The 22,033-nt window shown below is 70.2% G+C and overlaps 1 protein-coding gene across 20 annotated transcripts; it reads left to right on the forward strand.

Moving 5' to 3' along the window:
• The first annotated feature begins 1,660 nt into the window (after nucleotides 1-1,660).
• On the forward strand, nucleotides 1,661-19,644 carry LOC121471340 (receptor-type tyrosine-protein phosphatase V-like). 20 transcript variants are annotated; one of them, XM_041721974.1, is made up of 32 exons: nucleotides 1,682-2,678; nucleotides 2,953-2,992; nucleotides 3,566-3,835; nucleotides 4,021-4,284; nucleotides 5,046-5,300; nucleotides 5,400-5,699; nucleotides 5,779-6,054; nucleotides 7,439-7,711; nucleotides 9,198-9,461; nucleotides 9,618-9,884; nucleotides 10,147-10,428; nucleotides 10,713-10,853; nucleotides 11,099-11,309; nucleotides 11,776-11,843; nucleotides 12,928-13,051; nucleotides 13,132-13,179; nucleotides 13,377-13,470; nucleotides 13,573-13,663; nucleotides 13,743-13,819; nucleotides 14,546-14,680; nucleotides 15,349-15,471; nucleotides 16,073-16,233; nucleotides 16,398-16,533; nucleotides 16,883-16,950; nucleotides 17,026-17,149; nucleotides 17,268-17,346; nucleotides 18,075-18,151; nucleotides 18,282-18,410; nucleotides 18,519-18,629; nucleotides 18,723-18,883; nucleotides 19,168-19,303; nucleotides 19,411-19,626. In XM_041721974.1, exons 1-32 carry the CDS (start codon nucleotides 2,049-2,051, stop codon nucleotides 19,468-19,470), a joined length of 5,475 nt encoding a protein of 1,824 aa, XP_041577908.1. In that variant the 5' UTR covers nucleotides 1,682-2,048; the 3' UTR covers nucleotides 19,471-19,626. The 20 variants fall into 20 exon arrangements, 9 of the variants coding, with proteins under 9 accessions (XP_041577943.1, XP_041577986.1, XP_041578007.1 ...); XM_041721965.1 differs by having other exon boundaries at nucleotides 1,669-2,678; nucleotides 18,519-18,883; nucleotides 19,171-19,303; XM_041721956.1 differs by having other exon boundaries at nucleotides 1,683-2,678; nucleotides 18,519-18,883.
• Nucleotides 19,645-22,033: the final 2,389 nt, after the last annotated feature.

The raw sequence follows: 22,033 nt of genomic DNA on the forward strand, positions 1-22,033 counted from the left end.
GGACTTTCCCACACCCCACACCCCCGGCCGAGGACCGGGGACTCAGGAGGGCTGAGCGCCGGGGGAGCCTGGGAGGAGCCCATTCTTGGCCAGCTGCTGGGGCTCAGGTCCCTCCAGGGGGACTGGAGGCCCGAACGGACCGCGGCCCGAGGGCCAGGGGGGTGGACATCTCTCCTACCACGTGGTCCGCCCGTCCGGGACCCTCCTGTCCATCTCCCCCTCTGCAATGCCCTTGGATGCCCCGTGTACACACGTGCCCACACGTGCTCGTGCATCCGGGTGGGTGTGTGCTCTCCCGCAGCGCCCGCCCGCAGGGTGTCCATCTGCCCGCGCCCATAGCCCCGCACGGCCCCCCAGCCCCCCAGGATCCCGGTCTATCCCACCCCCAGGGACCTTGCCCAGGGCGTGGGAGGAGGAGTGAGAGCCTCGCTGTCCCGCGTGTCCATCCGGCCCCTGTCTGCCGGCGACTATCCTCCCCTCGTGCGGGGGACCCTGGCTCCAGGCCAGGGACGGGAGAGGCCCGGAGGGAGCTGCGTGGGACGGCTGCGGGCAGACACTGCTGGCTGACATTTGGGAATCGGGGTGCCCTGCCCTCTCCAGAAGGGATCGGTAGGTGCTCTGAGACTCAGGAGGACCCCGGGGCTTCTCTAGGGAGAGGATGTGGGTTTGTCTGTGGGAGTGGTTGGCGTGCAGGAGACACAGCCCTTGTGGTACTTTTTTTTTTTTTTTTTGCTGAATGGGGAGCCTGGGCTGGGGCGGCTGAGCTGTCTGTGGGATACGTCCACCCCCTCTGGGCCCCTCCTCCCTCAGCCGGGCCGGCCGGCGGCTGGCAGGGGCAGGCGTGCTCCTGTGGCCAGGTGTGGTCCTGCTTCCCCGGGACTGTCCGCAGCACCAGCTGGGGCGTCTGTGCTGCCCCCGGGCCCCCCACGGGAGCTCGCAGGCAGCGTGAGACCCGCCCCCCCACCTACACCCGGTGTGGCCACATCTCTGCGGAGGTTCTGAATCAGGATGTCTCCACCCCACGTCTCCTCTTTGCTGCTGCTGGAGACTGTGCTAGAAAGAGCGGAGGGGGTACCCCAGGCGCGGGGGGCGGGGCTGGCGGCAGGGGAGGAGGCTCCCGGCCTCCTGGCCACACTGGGGCCTCTCTCCCCGGTTGCTCTCTGACCCCTGCTCCCCGCTGAAAGAACACACGTGTGCATGTACACACGCACGCAGCCTGGAAAACCTGATGAGTGTGCAGCGCCGTTTGCAGGCCCCTATCCCGAGGCCGGGTGGGTGGCTGGCTCTGAGGTGGGGGCCGGGTGGGGGCCGGGCTCTGGGCATCCTCCTCCGGCCCCGAGTTCAGCTTTTTTTTTTAATTTTTTTTTATTTTATTTTTTTATTTTTTATTTATTTATGATAGAGAGAGAGAGAGAGAGAGGCAGAGACACAGGCAGAGGGAGAAGCAGGCTCCACGCACCGGGAGCCCGATGTGGGATTCGATCCCGGGTCTCCAGGATCGCGCCCTGGGCCAAAGGCAGGCGCCGAACCGCTGCGCCACCCAGGGATCCCCCGAGTTCAGCTTCTATCCCACCTGCTTTCTGCACCTGCCCCTCGCCACTTCCTGAGTGGGCGGGAGTCCCGGGCTCCTTCCCCAGGGCCCGAGCCCTTGCTTTCCCTCCTGCTCCCGCCCTTCCCTCGGGGTGGGGACACAGGGTGTGGGGCTCCAGGTGAGGAGCTGGCTCTAGGCCGGGGTCAAGCTGACCCGCTTCTAGGCCAGGCCTCGGGGAGGCTCCCCTGCGCTTCACCTGCCTGCAGCCTGGTGGGGGCGGGGGGACAGGTGGGCACCGCTGACCTAGGTGGGGACGGAAAGCCGCCGCCGCCACCACGAGACTTAGGTAGCTCCTCAGAGAGCTCCAGGCCGAGAGGACCCCGGTTAGGAGCAGGATTCGCCGTCTGGGGCCGGGCTCCCCCTCCGTGGCGCTCAGTGAGGATGTGGGAGCAGACGGGTCCCAGGGGCCAGGCGGGCTCTTCTAGACCTGTCATCGCGGTGGCTCACGGCCTTTAAAATGGGTCCCCCCAACACACACCCCACCCCACCCCGTCCACGAGGGTCTGGAGCCACGTGGGGGCACCGAGGGGGACGCGCTCCCAGCGGGCGCATCCGCTCAGCCCCACCCCCCACCCGTGCACATGTCCCCAGCCCTCGCCTCCCCCGCTGGCTGCAGAGCGCCTGTGTCCGCCTGCTGATAGTCAGCACAGCCACACTCTGCTTCGGGGCCGGGGGTGGGGAGCCACTGCCTGTGCCCTGTGTGCCCGCTGGCAAGGCCACCTTGTCCTTGTCCTGGACTTTCCCAGGCCAGTTATCTGCTGGAGGAGGGGCGGGGCGGAGGGGGGTGTGCGGGGGCAGGGGAGGGAGAGGAGGGCTTCTCTGCAGCCTCACAGGTGCAGTCGGCTTCCACCCTCCGGCCCTGGGGGCGACTTGCTGCCGAGGGCTTAGGGTCTGCGTCCAGAGACAGCCCCTTGCTCTTGGGCCGCCTGCCGCCTGTGCCTGCTTCCACCCCTGCCCACCAGGCGGCAAGGGGAGGGTTGGGGGCCTGGCTCCGCCCCTGCTGCCTCCATCGTTCCCTTACAGCGTCGGGATGAGGTCCCCCGTCCTGTTTGCCGCCTTGCTCTGGCTCTGCGGTTTCCTGGCCAAGGTGCGGTGGGCCCTGGGGGCGGGGAGGCGGGGGGCTCCCTCCTCCGGGGCCTGTCCGGCTGTCTGCGGGGCCCCACCGCCGCCCTCCCCAGATGGCCTCCCCCTGCCCGGCTGCCTCCGAGCCTGGCTGTGCCTGGGGGGCTGCTCTGGGGCCTCTCTGGGGCAGTGCCAGGCCCAGGACGGCCGTCTCACTGATCCTGACCCTGTGGCCCACTGCCTTTCACGGAGGCCCAGACCCCACAGCCCCTGCCCATCTCCTCCCCCTCCTCCTGCAGGGAGACGCCCCGGCTGGGAGCCCAGACACACCGGGAGGAGGTAGGTGTCTCCACGGGGCGGGGGTCCGGGAGGTCCGGGGGCGCAGGGTTGATTTCTCCATGCCAGCTTTGGCCTCCCCTCCGGCCCTTTTTCCTGCCTTCCCTCCTGTAGAGGAGAGGGCACTGGGAGACTCTGCACCCCTTTCCCTGGAGGGAGGCCAGGGGAGGCCAACCAGCCTCTCTCTGAGCTGGGCAGCCCGGGGCCAGACAAGTTCAGCCGTGCCCTCGGCCTCACCCGCGTCCCCCGGGCTGTAGAAGGGCAGCGCTCCGGCCCGCACCTATGCAGCCCGCGCTCCGGGCCCCGGGCCTGGAAGTCGCTCCCTGCTGGCAGGGACTGCCCTGCGGCCCTGCGGACGGAGCCCCGCTGTGTGGCCTGCGGGCTGGGACCGGTGGTGCACGCACTGCCTGGGGGCCGAGTGGGAGGCGGCTGTCCCGGGGGGTGGCCAGGGACCAGGGAGCCCAGGAGGGCAGCTTCTCCAAGGACCATGCTGGGACGGCGCCGGTCTAGAGGCCCCGGGGGCCCCGGGGTGCGGCCCCTCTGGTCCCGACGTGCCGCTTCTCCCCACCTCCGCAGCCCCCGCCGCTGTCCGCGACCTGCGGCTCCGGAGCCCCGGGAGCCCGTCCAGCCTCGAGGCCTCGTGGGCTGCTGCCCCGGGGGAGCAGGGGGCCTGCCGCCTTCTCCTCTACCACCTGGAGTCCCAGACGCTGGTGCGCAACGTCTCCGTGCCACCGGGCTCCCTGTCCTACACTTTTAGGGACCTCCGGCCAGGCAGCGAGTATGTTCTGGAGGCCACCACCTGGGCCGGCGACCCCCGGGCCAAGAGCAGCGTCCGCCAGTGGACAGGTAAGGCGGGCGCTTGGCAAGGCCCAGACGGCAGCCGGTCTGGGAGCGGCGGGGACAGGCCAGAGCCGCACGGGCCGCCTTGGCCCAGCAGAGCCGGGCTTCTGCTCTCCTACCGCCAGGGCTGGCGCCAGCGCCCACCCCACGGCCCTTCGGGGCCTGACTCTGCTCTCCCCACCTTCTTCCAGCCCCCGTGTCCCCTCCCCAGCTGCTGCTGCGTGCCCTGGGCGCCGGCGCCCTGCACGCCTCCTGGAACCACTCGGCCGGGGCCGCCGGGCTCCTCCTGGTGCTCACAGACCTCTTGGGCGGCACCAACCTGACTGCAGCGGTCGGACGCGGGGTCTCCAGCCACACCTTCCTTCACCTCTCCCCGGGCACCCCCTACGAGCTGACGCTCTGCGCTGTGGCCGGGCCCTGGCGGGCAGCGGGGCCCCACGCCACCGAGTGGACCTGTGAGTGCTGGGGGCAGGGGGACCAGGACAGGCTCCCAGCTCTCCTCCGGCCGAGTGGGCGGGATACGTGGGGGGGCCCCTTCGGGATCCTGCGGGAAGGGGTGAGGCTGGGTGGGGAGCGGCCTCCCTTGCTGCCTGGTGGGGGGGCACCTGAAGAACCATGGTGGTGTGACATCACCATCACTCCCCGTGCCAGCCACGGTGCCAACGCGGTCCTGTCGCCCCCAGCGTGTGGTAGGGGGAAGGGAGCCGAGGTTCGGAGAGCAGGTCAAGCAGCTGGGGAGTGGCCTTGGGTGCCCGCGGAGCCCAGGCTGACGTCCCCATGTTGCTGCGAGAAGCGCCGTCTCGCCCCGGTCGAGGGAGCAGCAACCGCTCCGTGGAGCGGGTTCCAAACGTCACGGGTGCCCCTCCTGGCCGGGGCTCCGGGCAAACCGCTTACCTTCTCTGTTTGTTTCTGGTTCGGTAAAGGGGGCGGTGATGACTCAGTTGGCGGCCTTGAGGGGGGTACACACGAGCACAGTGGGGGGTGCTTAGGACCTGCTGGCGTGGCCACGCTCGGTCGCCGGCGAGCTGTTACTCCTGTTACGCTGTCACAGCCGCATCCCAGAATTCACCCCGAATGGCGGGTGGCGGTGGGTGGCGGTGCCCGCCTCTGGCCGTCGCGCGGCCTAGTGCATGGGGAGAGGACGGCGCGAGGAGGGCAGGCTGTCTCGCCCCCACCGGGTGGGTGCTCTGCACATATTTGCGCCCTGTCCCCCCAGATCCCTCTGCCCCTCTGGACCTGCTGCTCCTGCCCCGGCCCGCGGCGCTCTGGGCGAGCTGGAGGGCGGGGCCTGGTGCCCGGGACGGCTATCTGCTCAGGCTCAGTGGGCCGGTGGAGAGGAACAGCACGCGGGGCCCGGGAGCCCTCCGCGCCACGTTCCCGGGGCCCCTGCCCCCTGGACACTACACTCTGGAGCTCGGGGCTCTGGCTGGGCCCTATGACGCCTGGGCCCGGGCCAGCGCCTGGCTGCCTGGTGAGTCTGGGCTGCCGGGAATGGGAGGGGGCACCTGCCCGGGCACCTGCGCGGAGAAGCAGCCGCGTGCTCACTCCCCACACGCTGCATCCTCTGCAGACTCTGCGGCCCAGCCCGCGCAGAGCAATGGGTCCGAGCTGCCGCTGGACGGGCTGGCGGCCCCTGCGGAGCCCGGCAGGCAGGCCCTGCTCTACACCGAGGGGGCCCCGGGCCTTCCTGGAAACATCTCTGTGCCACCTGCCACCGCGCTCGGCACCTCCGGGGGGCCAGCGCCTGGGGCCCACTCCCGGGTGGACATCGCCTCGTCTCTGAGAAACACTACCCGGAACCTCACAGACCACACGAGTGAGCATCAGCCACCGTGTCCCCTGACCCCGGGGTGGGACCCTGCGGCTGGGGGTGAGTGACCGGGGGAGGAGGGAAGCGGCCTCACAGGGACACACTCCATGCCCCCCTTACCAAACCGTCCCTCCTCCAGAGCCCCCGGCGCCGCGGTCACTGGAGGTCACCGGCAGGGGCAGCCCCTCTGACCTGGCCATCGGCTGGGCCCCGGCCCCAGGGCCGCGGGAAGGCTACAGGGTCGCCTGGCATCAGGAGGGCAGCCAGAGGCCCCCGGGCGGTCTGGTGGACGTGGGGCCGGAGAGCTCGGGCCTGACTCTGAGGGGCCTGCTGCCTGGCTCCTGCTACACCGTGTCCGTCTGGGCCTGGGCAGGGAGCCTGCGCTCCAGCACCCAGAGGACCCGCGCCTGCACCCGTGAGTCCTGGGCCGCAGCCCCCGGGCCCGCGCAGGACAGTGGGTGTGGGGTCCCAGCTTCCTCTCTGGGCTCGGAGGGTCGCGTGTGCGTCAGGGTGGGCCTGCCGTGGATCTGTTTGCAAGCGTGCTCCGCCTCCTCCCACCGATCAGCCCTCCAGCCACACGTCCACCTATTCAGCAGATATTTAATGAGCGCCTCCCACTCTTTAGGTTTGGGGTTAGGTGCTGAGGCTAAGACTCACGAGCAGGACGGTCTAGGAAGGAAGACGACAGCAGACAGAGGAGATATGTGAACACGTAGGCGCACACATGTTACGCGTCACACAACAGACGTAAGCGCGTGATGCGGATACGCAGCATGGATTTGGAGCCGCCAGCTGTGTTCTTATAGGTTAAAACTGATGACTATTGGGAATTTTATGAGGTTCCGTCTAATGTCTTAGGACTCACAGAAGGGCAACCTGCGTAGGGAGTCAGGGAAGGCTTCCTGGAGAGGGAGGAGGGTGAGCTGAGAAGCTTAGGGTCTGAGTCTGACAGAAAAGGGCTTTCTGGAGAGGCTAAGCACGTGCCAAGGCCCTGGGGTGGGGGGAGAGGGAGAGAAAGGGAAGGGGCGGGGGAAGAGAGGGGGAGGGCGGAGCTTGCAGGGAGTGAATGCCAGCAGGTGAGCTGGAGACAGGGCCCGGAGGGCCTTAAGAAGTGGGTGCTGGGTTTTGCGGGGACCCTGTGACCAGACCTCACACCCTCAAGGAGCCGCAGCGTGGGGACGAGGTGGGGGGCAGGCATCCGGGCAGGGACTGTGTTGTTCAAGTGGTTTTCTTTTTTCTTTTTTAAAGATTTATTTGAGACAGAGAGAGACAGAGATAGAGACAGAGACAGAGAGAGAGAGACAGTCAGAGAGACAGAGATACAGAGATACAGAGACATAGACAGAGAGAGAGAGACAGAGACAGAGTCAGAGAGACAGAGATAGACAGAGACATAGAGAGACAGAGACAGAGAGACAGAGACAGAGACAAAGACACAGAGACAGAGACAGAGAGACAGACAGAGACAGAGAGAGACAGAGACACAGAGACAGAGAGAGAGAGCTCACCCGCCAGCGCACATGGGGTGGGGAGGGGCAGAGGACAGGGAGACTCTCTAGCAGGCTCCCCACTTAGCGTGCGGCCTCCACGGGGCTCCGCTCTCAACCCCGAGATCATGGCCTGAGCCGGAATCGAGGCTTACACGACTGCACCCCGGGCGCCCCGCAGGAGGCTCACCTGGGAGACACGAGGAGAGTGTCTGGAGCCCCCGGGACGCTGGCCCGAAAAGGGAGGAGGGTGCCGGTGATGGGGCAGGGGAGGTGGGTCACTCCAGGAGTGTCTCCACCTTGACCTTGCAGTCCCTGCTCCTCCTGCCAACCTGAGCCTGCGCCTCGCCACCCGGCCCCCCGCCCTGACCGCCTCCTGGAGCGCCCCCCGCGGGGGCAGGGATGGCTTCCGGCTGCGGCTTTACCGCCTGGGGCCCCTGACTCTGGAAAGCAGGGACACTCTGGGCCCCGAGGCTCAGAACTTCTCGTGGGCCCAGCTGCCCCCAGGCGCCGAGGTTCTGGTTCAGCTGGTCACCGTGCGGGGCCCAGACGAGAGCAGCAGCGCCAACGCCACGGGCTGGACGCGTGAGTGCCCTGTACACCCTTCCTCCCCGGCCTCCGTGCTGCTTGGGTTCCCGGGCCACGCGTTCCCCGCGACGACTCTGCCATCTGTGGGCGGGCCGGCCGCTGGGTTGCCCCCGGACCTCCAGGCACCGGGGTCCCCACGTCCCTACCTGGGCCCCCCACCCCGGGGCATCCCAGAAGGCGGGCAGACCCCGGGGGGTGCTCTCGCTCAGCGGCCAGGGCATGCCCCCCTCCGCTCTCGCGTGGCCAGGGAGACCCAGCCAGGACCCAGGCTCCAACACCCCCCCTGACCCCCCGCCCCCCCAGGCCGGGTAATAGCCGCAGCGGCTCAGGCTCACGGGTCCTCTGCTCGGGCCTCCCCGTGGTCTCCCATTTCCTCCTCAAGACAACCAGCCTCGCAGGCGGACTCTACGGCTCTGTCCCTTTCACATTTGAGAAACTAAGGCACAGAGAAGCCCCCTCACTTGCCCTGGGCTCCTGGCCCTACGGGGAGCCGGGGTTCCCTCTCCGACACTGTGACCTGGTCTCTGCTCCTTGCTGCTCGCTGCTGTCCAGGGGTGCGGGGCGGGGGCCGGGCTGGCGGGGACGGCGCAGGGCTCGCTGAGCATCGCACGGTGGGTCCTCTCCCGCTCCCCTGAAGCCTCCAGGGCCCTAGAGCCGGGTTTGGAAGCCCCCGTCACACTGGCCTGGGTGCCCCCTTCTTGCTGGAGCCTCCCTCAGCTCGTCCTTGCCCCCACCCTCAGTTCGTCCTTCTCCAGTGTGGTGACTCCCCGCACCCCCCTCCTCCCACACGTGACCTCAGGCAGGCTTCGGGGGAAGCTGGAAAGAGCTTCAGGCAGGAGACCCGGGTGCTAGCCGAGGCTCAGTCTCCAGAGTGAGCCTCTGAGCCTCAGTTTCCCCCATTTGCAAAGGAGATGTTGACTCGATGACTGGGCCAGGCTTCTGTGACTCCAGGGCCCAGGCTCCAGCTGAGGGTGAAGGGGCCCCAGACAGTGCCTGCCCTTAAGGCCCTGCCCGTCACGTGGGGGCCTTTATTTATTATTATCTTCTAAAGACTTTATTTATTCCTGAGAGACACAGAGGAAGGCAGAAACCGAGGCAGAGAGAGAAGCAGGCTCCCTACGGGGAGCCCGATGTGGGACTCGATCCCGGGACCCCGGGGCCATGCCCTGAGCCCCCTAGACGCCCTACATGGGGGCCTTTAGAAGGCCTACAGGGCCTGGGGCTGGAAGAGGCAATGGGTTTAAGTCGGGAGCAGCCGGGGCAGCCCCTGCCTCCCACGGTGGGGGGGGGAGAGGGAGTAACTGGTGAGTGCGATGCTGGGTGAGCTTGTGCGCTGCTGCCGCTGCTCCTGCAGGAAGACCCTGGCCCACCCGGGCCACCGCCCCCTCTGGCAGGGTGAATTTGGTGAATTTGCGGGGGCGCGGAGTTCGGCCCCTAACACCTCCCTTCCGCTCAGCCTTGCCATACCTGGCTCTCCCCGCAGCCCCCCGCGCCCCTCCCCTGCTGCACGTGACCACCGAAGGCCCCACCGAGCTCCGGGCGTCCTGGGTCCCTGCGCCCGGGGCGCGCGACGGCTACCAGGTATCGCTGTACCTGGGGGGGGCCCTGGCGGGCTCCAGGACCCTGGCGGCGGAGGTGGGTGGCACCAGCTTCTCTGCGCTGACCCCGGGCACTCAGTACGACGTGGAGGTCGTCGCACGGGCTGGGCCCCTCCTCTCGGCGGCCACCACTGCCTCGGGCTGGACTTGTGAGTGGGGGCTGCAGAGACCCCAGACCCCGGCCCCTCCTTAGGTCCACCTGCCAACCCCGCCCCCGTGCACCCCCAGCCCCCTCCAGCCTCGCCCGCCCGGTCGGTGCCCCCTGGCCTCCCGCGCCGGTTCACCCGCTCCCCTTCCGTCCGCAGCTCCGCTCCTGCCCAACGAGCTGCTGGTGTCCATGCAGGCGGGCAGCGCCGTAATCACCCTGGCCTGGGCCAGCGGCCCCTTGGGGCACGGGGCGTGCCATGCCCAGCTCTCGGAGGCCGGGCGCCTCCCCTGGGCGCAGCCCCTGGTGCTCGGCCAGGCCCGCCTGGTGCTCAGGGACCTCACCCCCGGACGCAATCTCTCCCTGTCAGTGCTGTGCCAGGCGGGGCCGCTGCAGGCGGCCACCCACCCGGTGGTGCTGCCTGTGGGTACGTGGCTGTGTGTGGGGGGAATGCAGGAGCCCCGGGGGCAGGCCCGAGGCCAGGCCCCAGCGCTGTCAGCGCCGCAAGAGCCCCTGCCCCTCCCGCTGGGCTCCTCCCCGCCCCTGCGGCCCGTGCTCCTCCAGAGGGGCGCTCGGGGCCAGAGGGGGCGTCGTGTCTCCGAGGGGCCAGCGCCCCACCCCTTTGCCCCAGCGCCAGCCTCTTGGGGTGTCCTGACACCCACACAGCGAGGAACCTCTGATTCCCGCAGAGCCCGGCCCCGTGGAGGATGTGCAGTGTCAGCCCGAGGCCACTGGCCTGGCCCTGACCTGGACGGTGCCCGCGGGGGACGTGGACAGCTGTGTGGTGGTGGCGGAGCAGCTGGCCGTGGGGGGGCGCGCCCACCTCGTCTTCCAGGCCAGCACCTCCGGGGACGCTCTCCTCTTGCCCGGCCTGCTGCCTGCCACGTCCTACCGCCTCGGCCTCACCGTGCTGGGCAGGAACGGTCTGCGGAGCCGTGGGGTCACCCTGCTGTGCGCCACCTCTGCCGAGGGTGAGCGCTTTCGTGGCCTCCGGAGCCGCCCTGGGCCTTCCCCCAGCACTGCCCACTGGGGGTTGCTCCCCCGTCCCCCCAAGCCTTGCTTTGGCCCTGCTCCACACAGCATGCCGTTGAGCCTGTGCCCGGCACCCTGGCCCCGGGGGTGGGGGGTCCCGGTTCTTCCTTCCTCGTCCCCGTCAGGCACTGGTTGCCAGGCATCGTGACAGGTGCTAGGGACGTGACCTGCCCTTGGCCGCTGGCTCCTGGTTAGGCCCTGGCTCTGCCCCGTCCGTCCCCAGGCTGGCACCCCCCGGACTTAGCTGCAGCCCCCCAGCTGGAGCCCGAGGCGGGGATGGGCGTGCTCATCACACGGGGGATGTTTGGCAAGGACGACGGGCAGATTCAGTGGTACGGCATCATCGCTACCACCGACCTGTCACGTGAGTCCCGGGACGGAGGTGACGGGGTCACCCTGGCTCCTGCCTGGCGTGGGACGGGCGAGGGGGCTGCACACGCTGGACCGGCAGGACGAGATGTCTGAGGCTAGCGTGAGTGCTGCAGCAGGAACATTCTCGAAGACGGGGCCGATGTGGCGCGATGCCTGCTGGGCATCCGCGGGAGAAACGGGGGAGCGAGGCCGCAGCCCGCCCGCCGATCTGCGCTGGCCCCTCCTGTTCCCCTGCAGTGGGTCGGCCGCCCCGGGAAGCCCTCAACCACACGTGGCACGACCACTACTACGGAGGACGGGACTCCTACCTGGCCACCCTGCTCCCCAGCCCCTTCTACCCGGGGCCCTGGGCCATGCCCAGATCCTGGACGGTGCCTGTGGGCACAGAGGACTGCGGCCGGACCCGGGGGATATGCAACGGGCAGCTCAAGCCAGGTTCCCGGTACCGGTGAGGGCTGAGACCGGAGGGAGGGCGAAGCCGTTGGGAGTGTCCCGGGAGTACGGGCTGTTGGCACTTCGGCTCCACAGATGTGTTCGCCGGCCCGCGAGGTCCGCAGGGTCACCGACTGAGCCTCCCGGTGGGCGAGGCAAACAGGGAGCGCCCGTCTGCTACGTGGGGACTTTTGTGAGGGGGAGAAACACCAGGCCGGGGCGGGTGGGGACGGACTCCGGCTCAGCTTGCCTCGGCGTGTGGGCACCTGCTTCGGGGGCCTCTTGCCGTCCGGAAGGGCAAGGAGCTGGGGGGGAGTTAGGGGCGGCCGGTTGTGCAGTTGGGGGTACGTGGCACGTGGCCCCTTAACAGGCGAGGGGCAGTCACTATTCGAGTGTCCACCGCCCGGGACCCCGTGGTTTGGAAGGGGCTTTGCCTTCCTCCCTGCCCCTCCCCAGCAGAGGCTCCGGTGTCGCTGCCGCAGGTTCAGCGTTGTGGCCTTTACCAGACGCAGCCCTCCCGACACCATCATCTCCTTCTCCGCCTTCTCGGGTAGGTGGGCACTGGCGAGGGTTCCGGCTGGGCCCCGGGGAGGGCAAGGGTGCTGCTGCAACTGCCCGCCCGCCTTCTGAGGCTCAGCCCGGACCAGCAGCAGGAGGGACTGGGCTTGGGCTCCAGGGAGGGAGTGTGTCCTGCCCGGCGGAGCCGGGGACCCAGGGCCAGTGACACAGGTGCTCCGGGCACCAGGCGCGGCCCAGGCGGGCAGAGGCCGAGGCGTTCGTGCTTGGTCCCTCCACGATCGCCCCACCTTCCTGCGTGGCCCTGCAACGAGCCGCGGCTCCTGGGCCACTGGGGCTCTGCAACAGCACCGTCCAGGGAGGCAGGAGCAAGCCGCGAGCGTGCACCGTAGGGTCCTCAGGTTCCGAGGGGGGGGGGGGGAGGGAGCTACGGCCCGCGGGCAAAAGTGAACAGGCGACAGGAATTTTACTCACTTTTTATTAGACTGAGATAGTAAGGACATTGTCATATCCACACGCGACCAATCTTAAGAATCATTAACGAGATACTTTACATTCTTTTGTATTATTAAGTCTTTGAAATCCTTTAAAAAAAAATTTTTTTTAAAGATTTTATTTATTCCTGAGAGACACAGAGAGGAGCAGAGACCCAGGCAGAGGGAGAAGCAGGCTCCCTGCAGGGAGCCTGGTGCGGGACTCGATCCCAGGACCCCGGGGGCACGCCCTGGGCCGAAGGCAGACGCCGGACCCCGGAGCCCCCGGGCGCCCCTCTTTGAGCTCCTTACGGCAAATCTTACCTCCTGCAGTGGCGGTTCAGGCACCCAGTGGCTCCCGCGGCTAGCAGCTGCCCGACTGGACGGTGTGGTTGGAGACGGTCCAGGGCACCAGGGCCCGGCCTGCCCTGGGGGTATCGGGGGGAGTGTTTGGGGTCCCCTGGAGGCAGGCCGGGAACCGGGGCTCCGGGTGCCCTGCGGGGCGACCTTGCTGGCGTCCACTGCCGGCCTCCAGCCTTGGGCTGGGATATGGGGCTGCGGAGGCGGGTGCTGACCGTGTGGCCCCAGGGGACGGCGGCCGCGGGTGGAGGAACACGGCCCAACAGCCACCGTTTGCGTCCACAGAGCCCCGCGCCAGCGTCTCCAGGGCGGCCGTGTCCCTGCCCGCGGCCGTGGGCCTCCTGGCGGGCTGCTGCCTCGGCGCCGCCGCGCTGGGCCTGCTGTGCTGGTGGAGGGCGAAGGCCCGGAGGTGAGTGGGGGGACGGCTGTCGCCCCGCGAGGCCCCCGCCGCAGCCGGGCTCCTCCCACACGCCTCTTCATCCTCCGCAGGGCGGACAAGAATCGGTTTTCCCAAGAGCTGACCCCTTACAACCTGCGGTGAGCGCGGCTGCCCGCCTCGGCCACACCCCCGGGAGCCCCTGTGACCCTCCAGGGCCGGGCGTGGCCGTGGGTGCACGGGGGGGGGGGGGGGGGCGGGCACCAGAGCGGAGGCCGTGCTCTGTCCCCCAGCTCAGGGCGGGCTGTTCCCCGGGACCCCCGCCCCCCCCAGGCCCACCTCCTCCCTCTCCCGCCAGGCGGACCCACCGGCCCATCCCCATCCAGAGCTTCCGGCAGAGCTACGAGGCCAAGAGCGCCCACGCTCACCAGGCTTTCTTTCAGGAGTTCGAGGTGAGGGGCCCTGAGCTCGGGGCGAGAGGAGCCGGGGCCCCGAGGCCCTGCCGCGGGGAGAGGTGGGTGGGCCTCAGCACCCAGCCGCCCCGATCTCCGCAGGAGCTGAAGGAGGTGGGCAAGGAGCAGCCCAGGCTGGAGGCCGAGCACCCTGCCAATGCCACCAAGAACCGTTACCCGCACGTGCTGCCCTGTGAGCGCCGGGCGCCGGGCTGGGCAGGGGCGCGGGGCTTGGCCTGGCCCGGGCACCGAGCGCACAGCTTCCCCCGCAGATGACCACTCCCGGGTCAGGCTGAGCCAGCTGGACGGGGAGCCCCACTCCGACTACATCAACGCCAGCTTCATCCCGGTAAGGGCCACCCGCGGGGCCGTCTGTGGGCGCGTGTGCCTGGGGGCCGAGCCCTTCGTGGGGGGCCTTCCGTGCGCCGGGCCCTGGCGCGCTGACCCGCAGCCTCGCCCTCGAGGGAGCCCGCCGTGTGTGTGCGGGTGTGCCCACGCGTTCACGCATGTGTGTGTCACACGTACCACTCAGCGTGACAAGCGCCATGCCGAGGGCACAAGCGTGGTCCTCAGAGCGTGGAAGGAGAGAGGAAGCCTACCTGGCGAATCAGGAAGGGCTTCCGGGAGGAAGGGACGCGTGATCTCTTGAAGGATGCGCAGAGCTCTGATAAGAGATGGAAGAGGGGAAGGGCGTAGGGCGGAAAGGACACCTGGAGGACACGGGTGGGACGGTCCGGGTGTGGCGAAGGTTTCTGAGGACAGAAGAAACACGGAGTTTGGACTGAGAAGGCTGGTGAGGAGGTTGCGCTGGGAACGCTGCACGTTAGGACCTTGTTACTCCCGCGGAGGTGTTTCTGGGCCCTCCAGGGTCGTGCCGGGGCGGCGGCCGTGGCGGTGGTGGCATCTGTGCAGCCACCCTCCTGGCTTGAGCTCCCGGTGCTCCTGCGTTTGCACGTGTGTGGGCACAGCACCCTCACTCCTGCACGTCGTTCAAGGGACGTTTACTGCCGTGTGCTCGGTGGGGCCTGGGGACCAAGGTGTCCCCAGTCAGCATGTCCCCGTCTTCCGCCCACAGGGCTACACGAACCCGCAGGAGTTTATTGCCACCCAGGGGCCTCTCAAGAAGACCGTGGAGGACTTCTGGCGGCTGGTGTGGGAGCAGCAGGTCCACGTCATCGTCATGCTGACAGTGGGCATGGAGAACGGCCGGGTGAGCGGGCCCTGCGGCTTGGCCACCAGGTGGCACACTGCAGCCCGGTCTGGGAAGGCGGTCAGGCCGGAGAGGCCCGGAGGCGGGTGGGGTCCCCGGGGCCACTGGAGCAGGGACCGGCATTCAAGCTCCCAGGTTGACTCTGTGTCCTCTGACCTCTGCCGTTGCTCAGTGTGTCCACATGCTCTCGCTGTAGGCAGAGGAGGGCAAGGGGGTTAGGAGAAGGGGGCACGGCCGGCCGCGGGGCGGGCAGCAGAGAGAGGATGTTCTGCACACCGTCTGCCAACGAGCCCGGGGATGTCTCCTCCGTGCGCCGTGTGATGCGGGGCCCTGGGCAGAGGAGCCCCTGCGGGTCTGTCCTCCAGCTGCGCGCTGCAGCGAGGCCACACAGCCCTAAACAGAGCCGCCCAGTTTTGCAAAGGAGCCCAGCAGCTGCCTGGGACCCCAGGGGTCATACGGCAGGTGTGGGGGTGACGGGGCCGGGGCCAGGGGAGGAGAGGGGCTTCCGGATGAGGCAGCGCGGAGCTGGCTCGGTACCGAGAGCAGGACTCCAGCAGGTGGCAGAGACTGGAAAGCTGGCTGGGAAGGGTGGTCCGGGGAAACCGGAGGGTGGCAGTGACCAGGCGGGGGCCCACAGCCACCCCTCTGCTCTGCGCCTCTGGCCCTAGGTGCTGTGTGAGCATTACTGGCCCGTGGGCTCCACCCCGGTCACCCACGGCCACATCACGGTCCACCTGCTGGCCGAGGAGCCTGAGGACGAGTGGACCAAGCGGGAATTCCAGCTGCAGCACGTGCGTGCCCTGGGGGGACGGGGGATGGGGGGGGACACTCAGGGTGCCCTGGCCTGGGGCCTCCCGAGAACTGCCCGCTCGCAGCCGCCCCGAGGAGTCGGGCAGGGAGGGCACAGGGGCCGCGGGGACGTTAGTTTTATCCGGTCAAGCGTAGAGCCCTGAGGCAGCTTCCCCGCAGCCCTCCTGGCCTCGGCCCTGGGCCCTGCCGGCGGGCACAACCGCTCACCGGGCAGGAGAGCCAGGGACCCGCCTTGCCCCTGCGCCCGCCCGAGCCCCCAGGCCAGGCTCCCCGCGGGGATGCAGCGCGGAGGGGCCCTGCGCGGGCGGCGGTGACCGTCCTGGCCTTCCCGGGCCTTCCCGGGCGGCTCAGGGCGTCAGGGCCGGGCCCAGGTGGAGCCCCGGGTCGGGGTGGGGCCGTCTTGGCCCAGCCGAGCGCCCCGGGCCTGGCGGGGCAGGAGCGGGGAGCGGGGCGCGGCGGGAGTGGGGGGGCACGGGCCGAGGCCTGGGGACGGGGAAGGGGCTGGGCCGAGCGCAGGCCCCGGGAGGCCCCGGGAGGCCCCAGGTCGGCCCCAGGTCAGGCCCCTGCTCCTGCCGCGCTCAGCGGGCCCAGCGGCAGCCGCGGACGGTGACGCAGCTGCAGTTCACCACGTGGCCCGACCACGGCGTCCCCGAGGCCCCCAGCGCCCTGCTCGCCTTCGTCCAGCTGGCCCGGGAGCAGGCGGCGGCCACGCGGGGGCTCGGCCCGGTGCTGGTGCACTGCAGGTGGGGGGGGGCGGGGCGGGGGGGAGGGGGCGGGGCGATGGGGCGGGGCGCGGGAGGGGCGGGGCGATGGGGCGGGGCGCGGGAGGGGCGGGGCGATGGGGGGGGCCGGCGCGGGCCCCGCCCCGCCCCTCCCCCCGCGGACTCGGCTCCCGGCTTCCCCGCAGCGCGGGCGTGGGCCGCACCGGCACCTTCGTGGCCCTGTGGCGGCTGCTCCAGCAGCTGCAGGAGGAGCGCGCGGCGGACGTGTTCCACGCGGTGTACGCGCTGCGGCTGCACCGGCCGCTCATGATCCAGACCCCGGTGAGCGCGGGGGGGGGGGGGGGGGGCGGAGAGGGGCGGGGCGTGGAGGGGCGTGGAGGGGCGAGACGGGGCGGGGCGCGGTGGGGCGGGGCGCGGAGGGGTGAAGCGGGGCGGGGCGGGGCGCGGAGGGGTGAGGCGGGGCGTGGAGGGGTGAGGCGGGGCGGGGCGCGGAGGGGTGAGGCGGGACGGGGCATGGAGGGGAGGGGTGGGGCGCGGTGGGGCGGGGCGGGGCGCGATGGGGCGCGGAGGGGCGCAGCGGGGCGGGGCTGGTGCGCGGGCCCTCCCCTTGGGCGCGCCCTGAGCGGCCCCCGCCCCGCCCCCCCGCCCCCCGCCCCCCGCGCCCCTGCAGAGCCAGTACGTGTTCCTGCACCGCTGCCTCCTGCGCAAGGCCCTGGAAGGGCCGCCGGCGCCGTCCGAGTGAGCGGCCGCCCCGGGGTCCCGCGGGCGGGGGCGCCGGCCGTGCCCTCCCCCACCGACGCCCGCGCTGTGCAGGGCCGGGGCCGCCGGGACGGCGAGCGGGACCCCCGGGCCGCAGCGCATCGCCGTGAGCCGCCTGGCCGAGGCCTGCACGCGGAGGGCCGCCCACGCCAACGCCGGCTTCCTGCGGGAGTACGCGGTGCGCGCGGGGCGGGGCGGGGCGGGGCCCCAGGGCGGGAGCCCCAGGGCGGGAGCCCCCCCCCACCCTCACCCCCGCCCCCGCCCCCGCCCCCGCTCACGGCCGCCCGCGCCCCCAGCTCCTGCAGCGCATCCTCCGGGACGACGCCGACTCTCCCACGCCCCCTGCCGGCCGCGAGCAGCACAGCCCGGTGCCGCGTGAGCCCCGCGCCGCCCGAGGGGAGCAGGGGGACAGGGGGCGGAGGGGGGGGCAGTAGTCCTAGGGGGGCAGGGGGCCTGGGGGGCAGCGGGCCTTGGGGGGACAGCGGGCTTGGGGGGCACACGGCCTGGGGGGGCAGTGGACCTGAGGGGTCAGCGTGCCTGGAGGGACACACAGTCTTTGGGGGGGCAGTGGGCTGGTTGGGGCAGCAGGCTGGGGGGCTCAGCGGACCTGGGGGAGTCAGCAGGCCTGGGGGTCAGCAGGCTGATGGGGGCAGAAGAGCAGGCGGGGGAGCAGGCTGGTGGGGGGTCAGTGGATCTGGGGGTGTCAGCAGGCCTGGGGGTCAGCAGGCTGGTGGGGGCAGCAGGGCAGCAGGGGGGGCAGCAGGCTGGGAGGGGCACCTGGTCTGGGGTGGCACCCAGGCTGGGGGAGGCAGTGGGCCTGGGGGGCAGCAGGCTGATGGGGGCAGAAGGGCAGGCGGGGGAGCAGGCTGGTGGGGGGTCAGTGGATCTGGGGGTGTCAGCAGGCCTGGGGGTCAGCAGGCTGGTGGGGGCAGCAGGGCAGCAGGGGGGGCAGCAGGCTGAGAGGGGCACCTGGTCTGGGGTGGCACCCAGGCTGGGGGAGGCAGTGGGCCTGGGGGGCAGCATGCCTGGAGGGGGGCAGTGTGTCTGGGGGACACCCGGCCTGGGCACAGCTCCCACAGCCTCACCCCCTCACCTCCCCTCAGGTGACCGTTCTCACCTGCAGCTTTCCCCGGCCGAGGAAAGCCCCACTAGCGAGATGCTGGAAGCCTGGCTCTTCCCTGTGAGACGCCGCCCTGTCCTTGGTCCCCTCCATCATTGGAGCTTCTTGGGCGGGAGCTCTGGGGGCCCTGGAGCTGCGCCGGGCAGGGGGCACCCTCAGTTCCTGGGAGCCAACGGGCTGTGCTCTGCAGGGCGGCCCTTCCGGCCACGACCACGTTGTGGTGACCGGCCCCGCGGGGCCCAAGGAGCTCTGGGAGCTGGTGTGGGAGCACGGGGCCCATGTGCTGGTCTCCTTGTGCCCGCCTGACACCCAGGAGCAGGTGAGGGGGGCAGAGGGCAGGAGGGCTCAGGTATGGGGGCAGGGCAGGGGACCGCACGGGCAGGGAGCTTGGAGAGCCCCCTGAGCAGCCCCCACGTGCGGCTCACAGCAGTCCTGGCCCACGGAGACGCAGCCCATTGTCACAGACACGATGACAGTGCATTGGGTGGCAGAGAGCGTCACAGCGGGCTGGCCCAGCACCCTCCTGAGGGTCACGCACGTAGGTGTTGGTGCCACAGCGTGGGGGGCAGGGGCTGTGTGGCCGGTCGTCCCTCTGCTCCTCCCTGTGCCAGCGCCAGTGTCTTTGGCCCAGGGGGAGAGCGGGAAGGAGAGGCAGGTGCAGAGACTGCTGTTCCCGTGCTGGGAGCCGGGGTGTGAGCTCCCCGCCACCACCCTGCTGCCCTTCCTGGCTGCCGTGGGCCAGTGCTGCTCTCGGGACAGGACGAAGCCGGGGACTCTGCTCAGCCACTGCAGGTGCTGCTGGACGAGGGCTGGGGGAGTGGGTGCCCGCACCCCTCACTGCCCACTGAGCCCTGCTTGGGTCATGGAGCAAAAGGACACAGTCCCTCAGGGCTCCCACCTTCCTCCTTGCTCTGCCCTGATGGCTTCCGGCCATTTGACATATTTTACGGATTTACCCCCCCACCCCCGGGCTCGCCAGGTGCCCCGTGTCCCCATACACCTGGGTACCCCAGCCTCCTCTGCCCTTCTGCCCCCCGCCCGCCCTGGCACCCCATCCACCTCGAGGTCAATTGCAGCAGGGGTGTGGCCCAGCTGGGCACTTTCCTGGCCCTGGACCAGCTGCTGCAGCAGGCGGGCGCGGAGTGCACCGTGGACGTTTTCAGTGTGGCCTTGCAGCAGTCACAGGCCTGTGGCCTCATGACCCCAACGCTGGTGAGTGGCCACCAGGGCTTGGTGGTGGGCAGGGGCACGGGCTGGGAGGAGGTGGCAGGGAAGGTTCTAGGAGGCAGGCGCAGCTCCTGACCCCGCGTCCCCCCCAGGAGCAGTACATGGACCTCTACCACTGCCTGAACAGCGCGCTCCCGGACGGGCTGCCTTGAGTCGGCGCTGGTCGCCGTGCTGCGCGGGAGCAGCAGAGGTCTGGGCCCGGCGTGCGGGGACGGGCGGCCTCGGCAAGCCTTCCGGGCCCGGCTTCCCCGGGAGGGCAGCCTGCACCCCAGCAGGGCCCGAAGTGAGGAATAAAGAGCGTGGTCGAGCCTGAGGCTGAGCGTGTTCCGTGCGTCCACCCTCCCGGGAGGAAAGAAGCGGCCTGCAGGACATGCAGGACATGGGGCGGGGTGCAAGGTCCCGGTCAGCAGGCAGCCCTGAGCAGGGTGGGGTGTGGCCGGGGTGGCCGGCCCAGGCCCCCGTGCTGACGGCTTTCCTGGGGAGCAGCCCCCAGCGCCCCATCTTCCAGTTTTCCAGTGGCCTTAGACTCAGGTGTCTCATGTCTTGGGGGCCCCAGCTTCAGAGCTCCAGTTGCTCAGGGTTCCCCTGCCCCAGCCTCTTCCCTTCTCCTGCCATCCCCAGCCCTGTCTACCTGCCAGTGTCCCTGGGGTTCCCCGCGGGGCTGCTGGCGCTGCAGCCACACCGCACCGGACACAGGAGCGACCAGGGGCTTTGTCGCTTCGTGGGAGGCTGCCCCTCGGGCACAGCTGCCGAGTCTTCTCTGCTCCTCAGCTCCCCACCTTGTGCCTCTGCCATAGGAGGGAGGGAGGGAGGGGGGAGAGCAGCAGGGAATTTGGGAGGTGGGAAAAACCGGGAGAAACCGGAAACAGGAGAGGGTGAGGACCCAGGAGAAAGCAGCCGGTGGCACACACGTCGGTGAACCCCCCACCGTGTGACACGACACGGCCTCGGCGCTCCTGCCTGACTCCCTGACCCGGCTGCACGATTTTGGATGGCCAGGCGCCTGATGCTGGACACCAGTGGTCCCTGCGCAGGGCCCTGGGGTGCGTGGGGGCACAGAGAGGGCCTGGGCAAATCAGAGCAGGAGGCCCGAAAGGTGGGTAGGTCCCCAAATGGGAAGGGAAGGCGGAGGTCCCACTGGCCAACCCGCGTTCCTGGTAGAGCGCAAGGGGCCGCGGCCCGAGAGGCCTTTCTCAGGCCTGGTTGGAGAAGGGGCACGGAGGCGGGGCTCCCTGCACCCTCAGAGCCTTCTCTGGTGCCCCCCCAGGGGGGATGGACGCCGAGTCCTCTTCTAAGCTATGCTCATGGGGAGTCCTAGAGGTTAGCCCCATGGTGACCGTCCACCTGGCTGGACGCTAGCCCTGAGCGCCCCAAGCCTGCCACGAGGGCGGCTGCGGAGGTTGACACGGGCCTCAGGTGGTCTTTGCAGCCCTGGCCCCTCGCGCGGGAGCAGCGGAATGGAGCCACGCTCGGGAGGAGTGAGGCCGGAAGCAGGGCCGGCGGGCATCCGTGGGTCTGTCCGGCGGCGGGAGCCAGGACCATCTCTGGCCTTCCTGGGCGGCTCATCGGCGTCAGGGCCCAGCCCCAAGTGGAGCCTCGGGTCGGGGTGGGGGGCGTCTTGGCCCAGCTGTGCAGCCCCGAGGCCTGGGCCGGGGGTGGGGGGGCAGGAGCGGGGAGCGGGGTCGCCATGTGAGTCATGGGGGTGCGGAGGGCGGGGTGGGGGGAATCACGCTGCCTCTGAGGCCTCCGGGCTTTGGGTACAGGTTCTGGAGGGAGTGTGGGAGGTCAGAGCCCCCCTGGGGGGACCGACCAGGGCCGACGGGGCAGGCGCTAGCTCGGCCGGGCTTTGGCTCACTGTGGAAGGCGACGGGCCGAGGCCCAGGTGGCCCCATCTGCCCTGAGGAGAGGGGACCGGCCCCAGGCCCTGGGACTGACCGCAGGACCTTGGGCTGCAGCTGCCCAGCCGGGCTGCAGGTGGCGCCAGCCCGCCGACCTTCGGGGAGCGCCCGGGCCGCTGGGTCCCCGTCGGTCTACGCAGCTGGTCCCAAGGGCGCACCGAGGTGCTCCAGGGCCTCAGACCCCAGCGGGCGCGGCCAGCACCCTCCGTGTCCGGTCTCCTTGGGGGCAGGCCTGTGCTCGGGGAGGAGGCCCCCCTCGTCGCCCGCCACCCCCCTGCACGCGATGCGCCTCTCACCGCCTGACCCCCTGCAGGACACACGGTGACACGGACAGACCCCGAATCCCCGACCCAGGGCTGGGCCTCGGCCACGTGACCTTGGACACTTCACTCCCCTCTGGGGACTCCGTGCAGCCGGCGGTGGAGGGGGGCGGCCGCGGGGCCCTCAAGGCTGCTGGGGGGGGCGCCCTGCAGGTCCCGCGGGACTGGGGGCTGACCCCGCGGGCAGCAGGGTCCCGGGCGCGCCTGGGCCCCGGGCACCACCTGGTTTCCCGACAGGAGCAAGTGCAGGTCCCTGCGCGCTGCCTCTGCGGCTCTTAGGGTTTCTGGGCCTTTTTTTTTTCTTTCCTGGATGAAATTCCTGCCAGCTCGGAAGGAAGGAGGGAAGGGGAGCGAGCCACAGCGCAGAAAGTTTCCTTGACTCCTCCTCCCCCGTCTCCCTCCCCTGCCAGGCCCGCCCGTGCGCTCTCAGCGAAGATCACTCGACAATGCCTGCCCCTCGCTGACGGCCCGGCCCGCCCGCCGCCCGCCGCAGGTGC

The sequence above is a fragment of the Vulpes lagopus genome, chromosome 1 (genome assembly GCF_018345385.1).
Source record: "Vulpes lagopus strain Blue_001 chromosome 1, ASM1834538v1, whole genome shotgun sequence".
NCBI lineage: Eukaryota > Metazoa > Chordata > Mammalia > Carnivora > Canidae > Vulpes > Vulpes lagopus.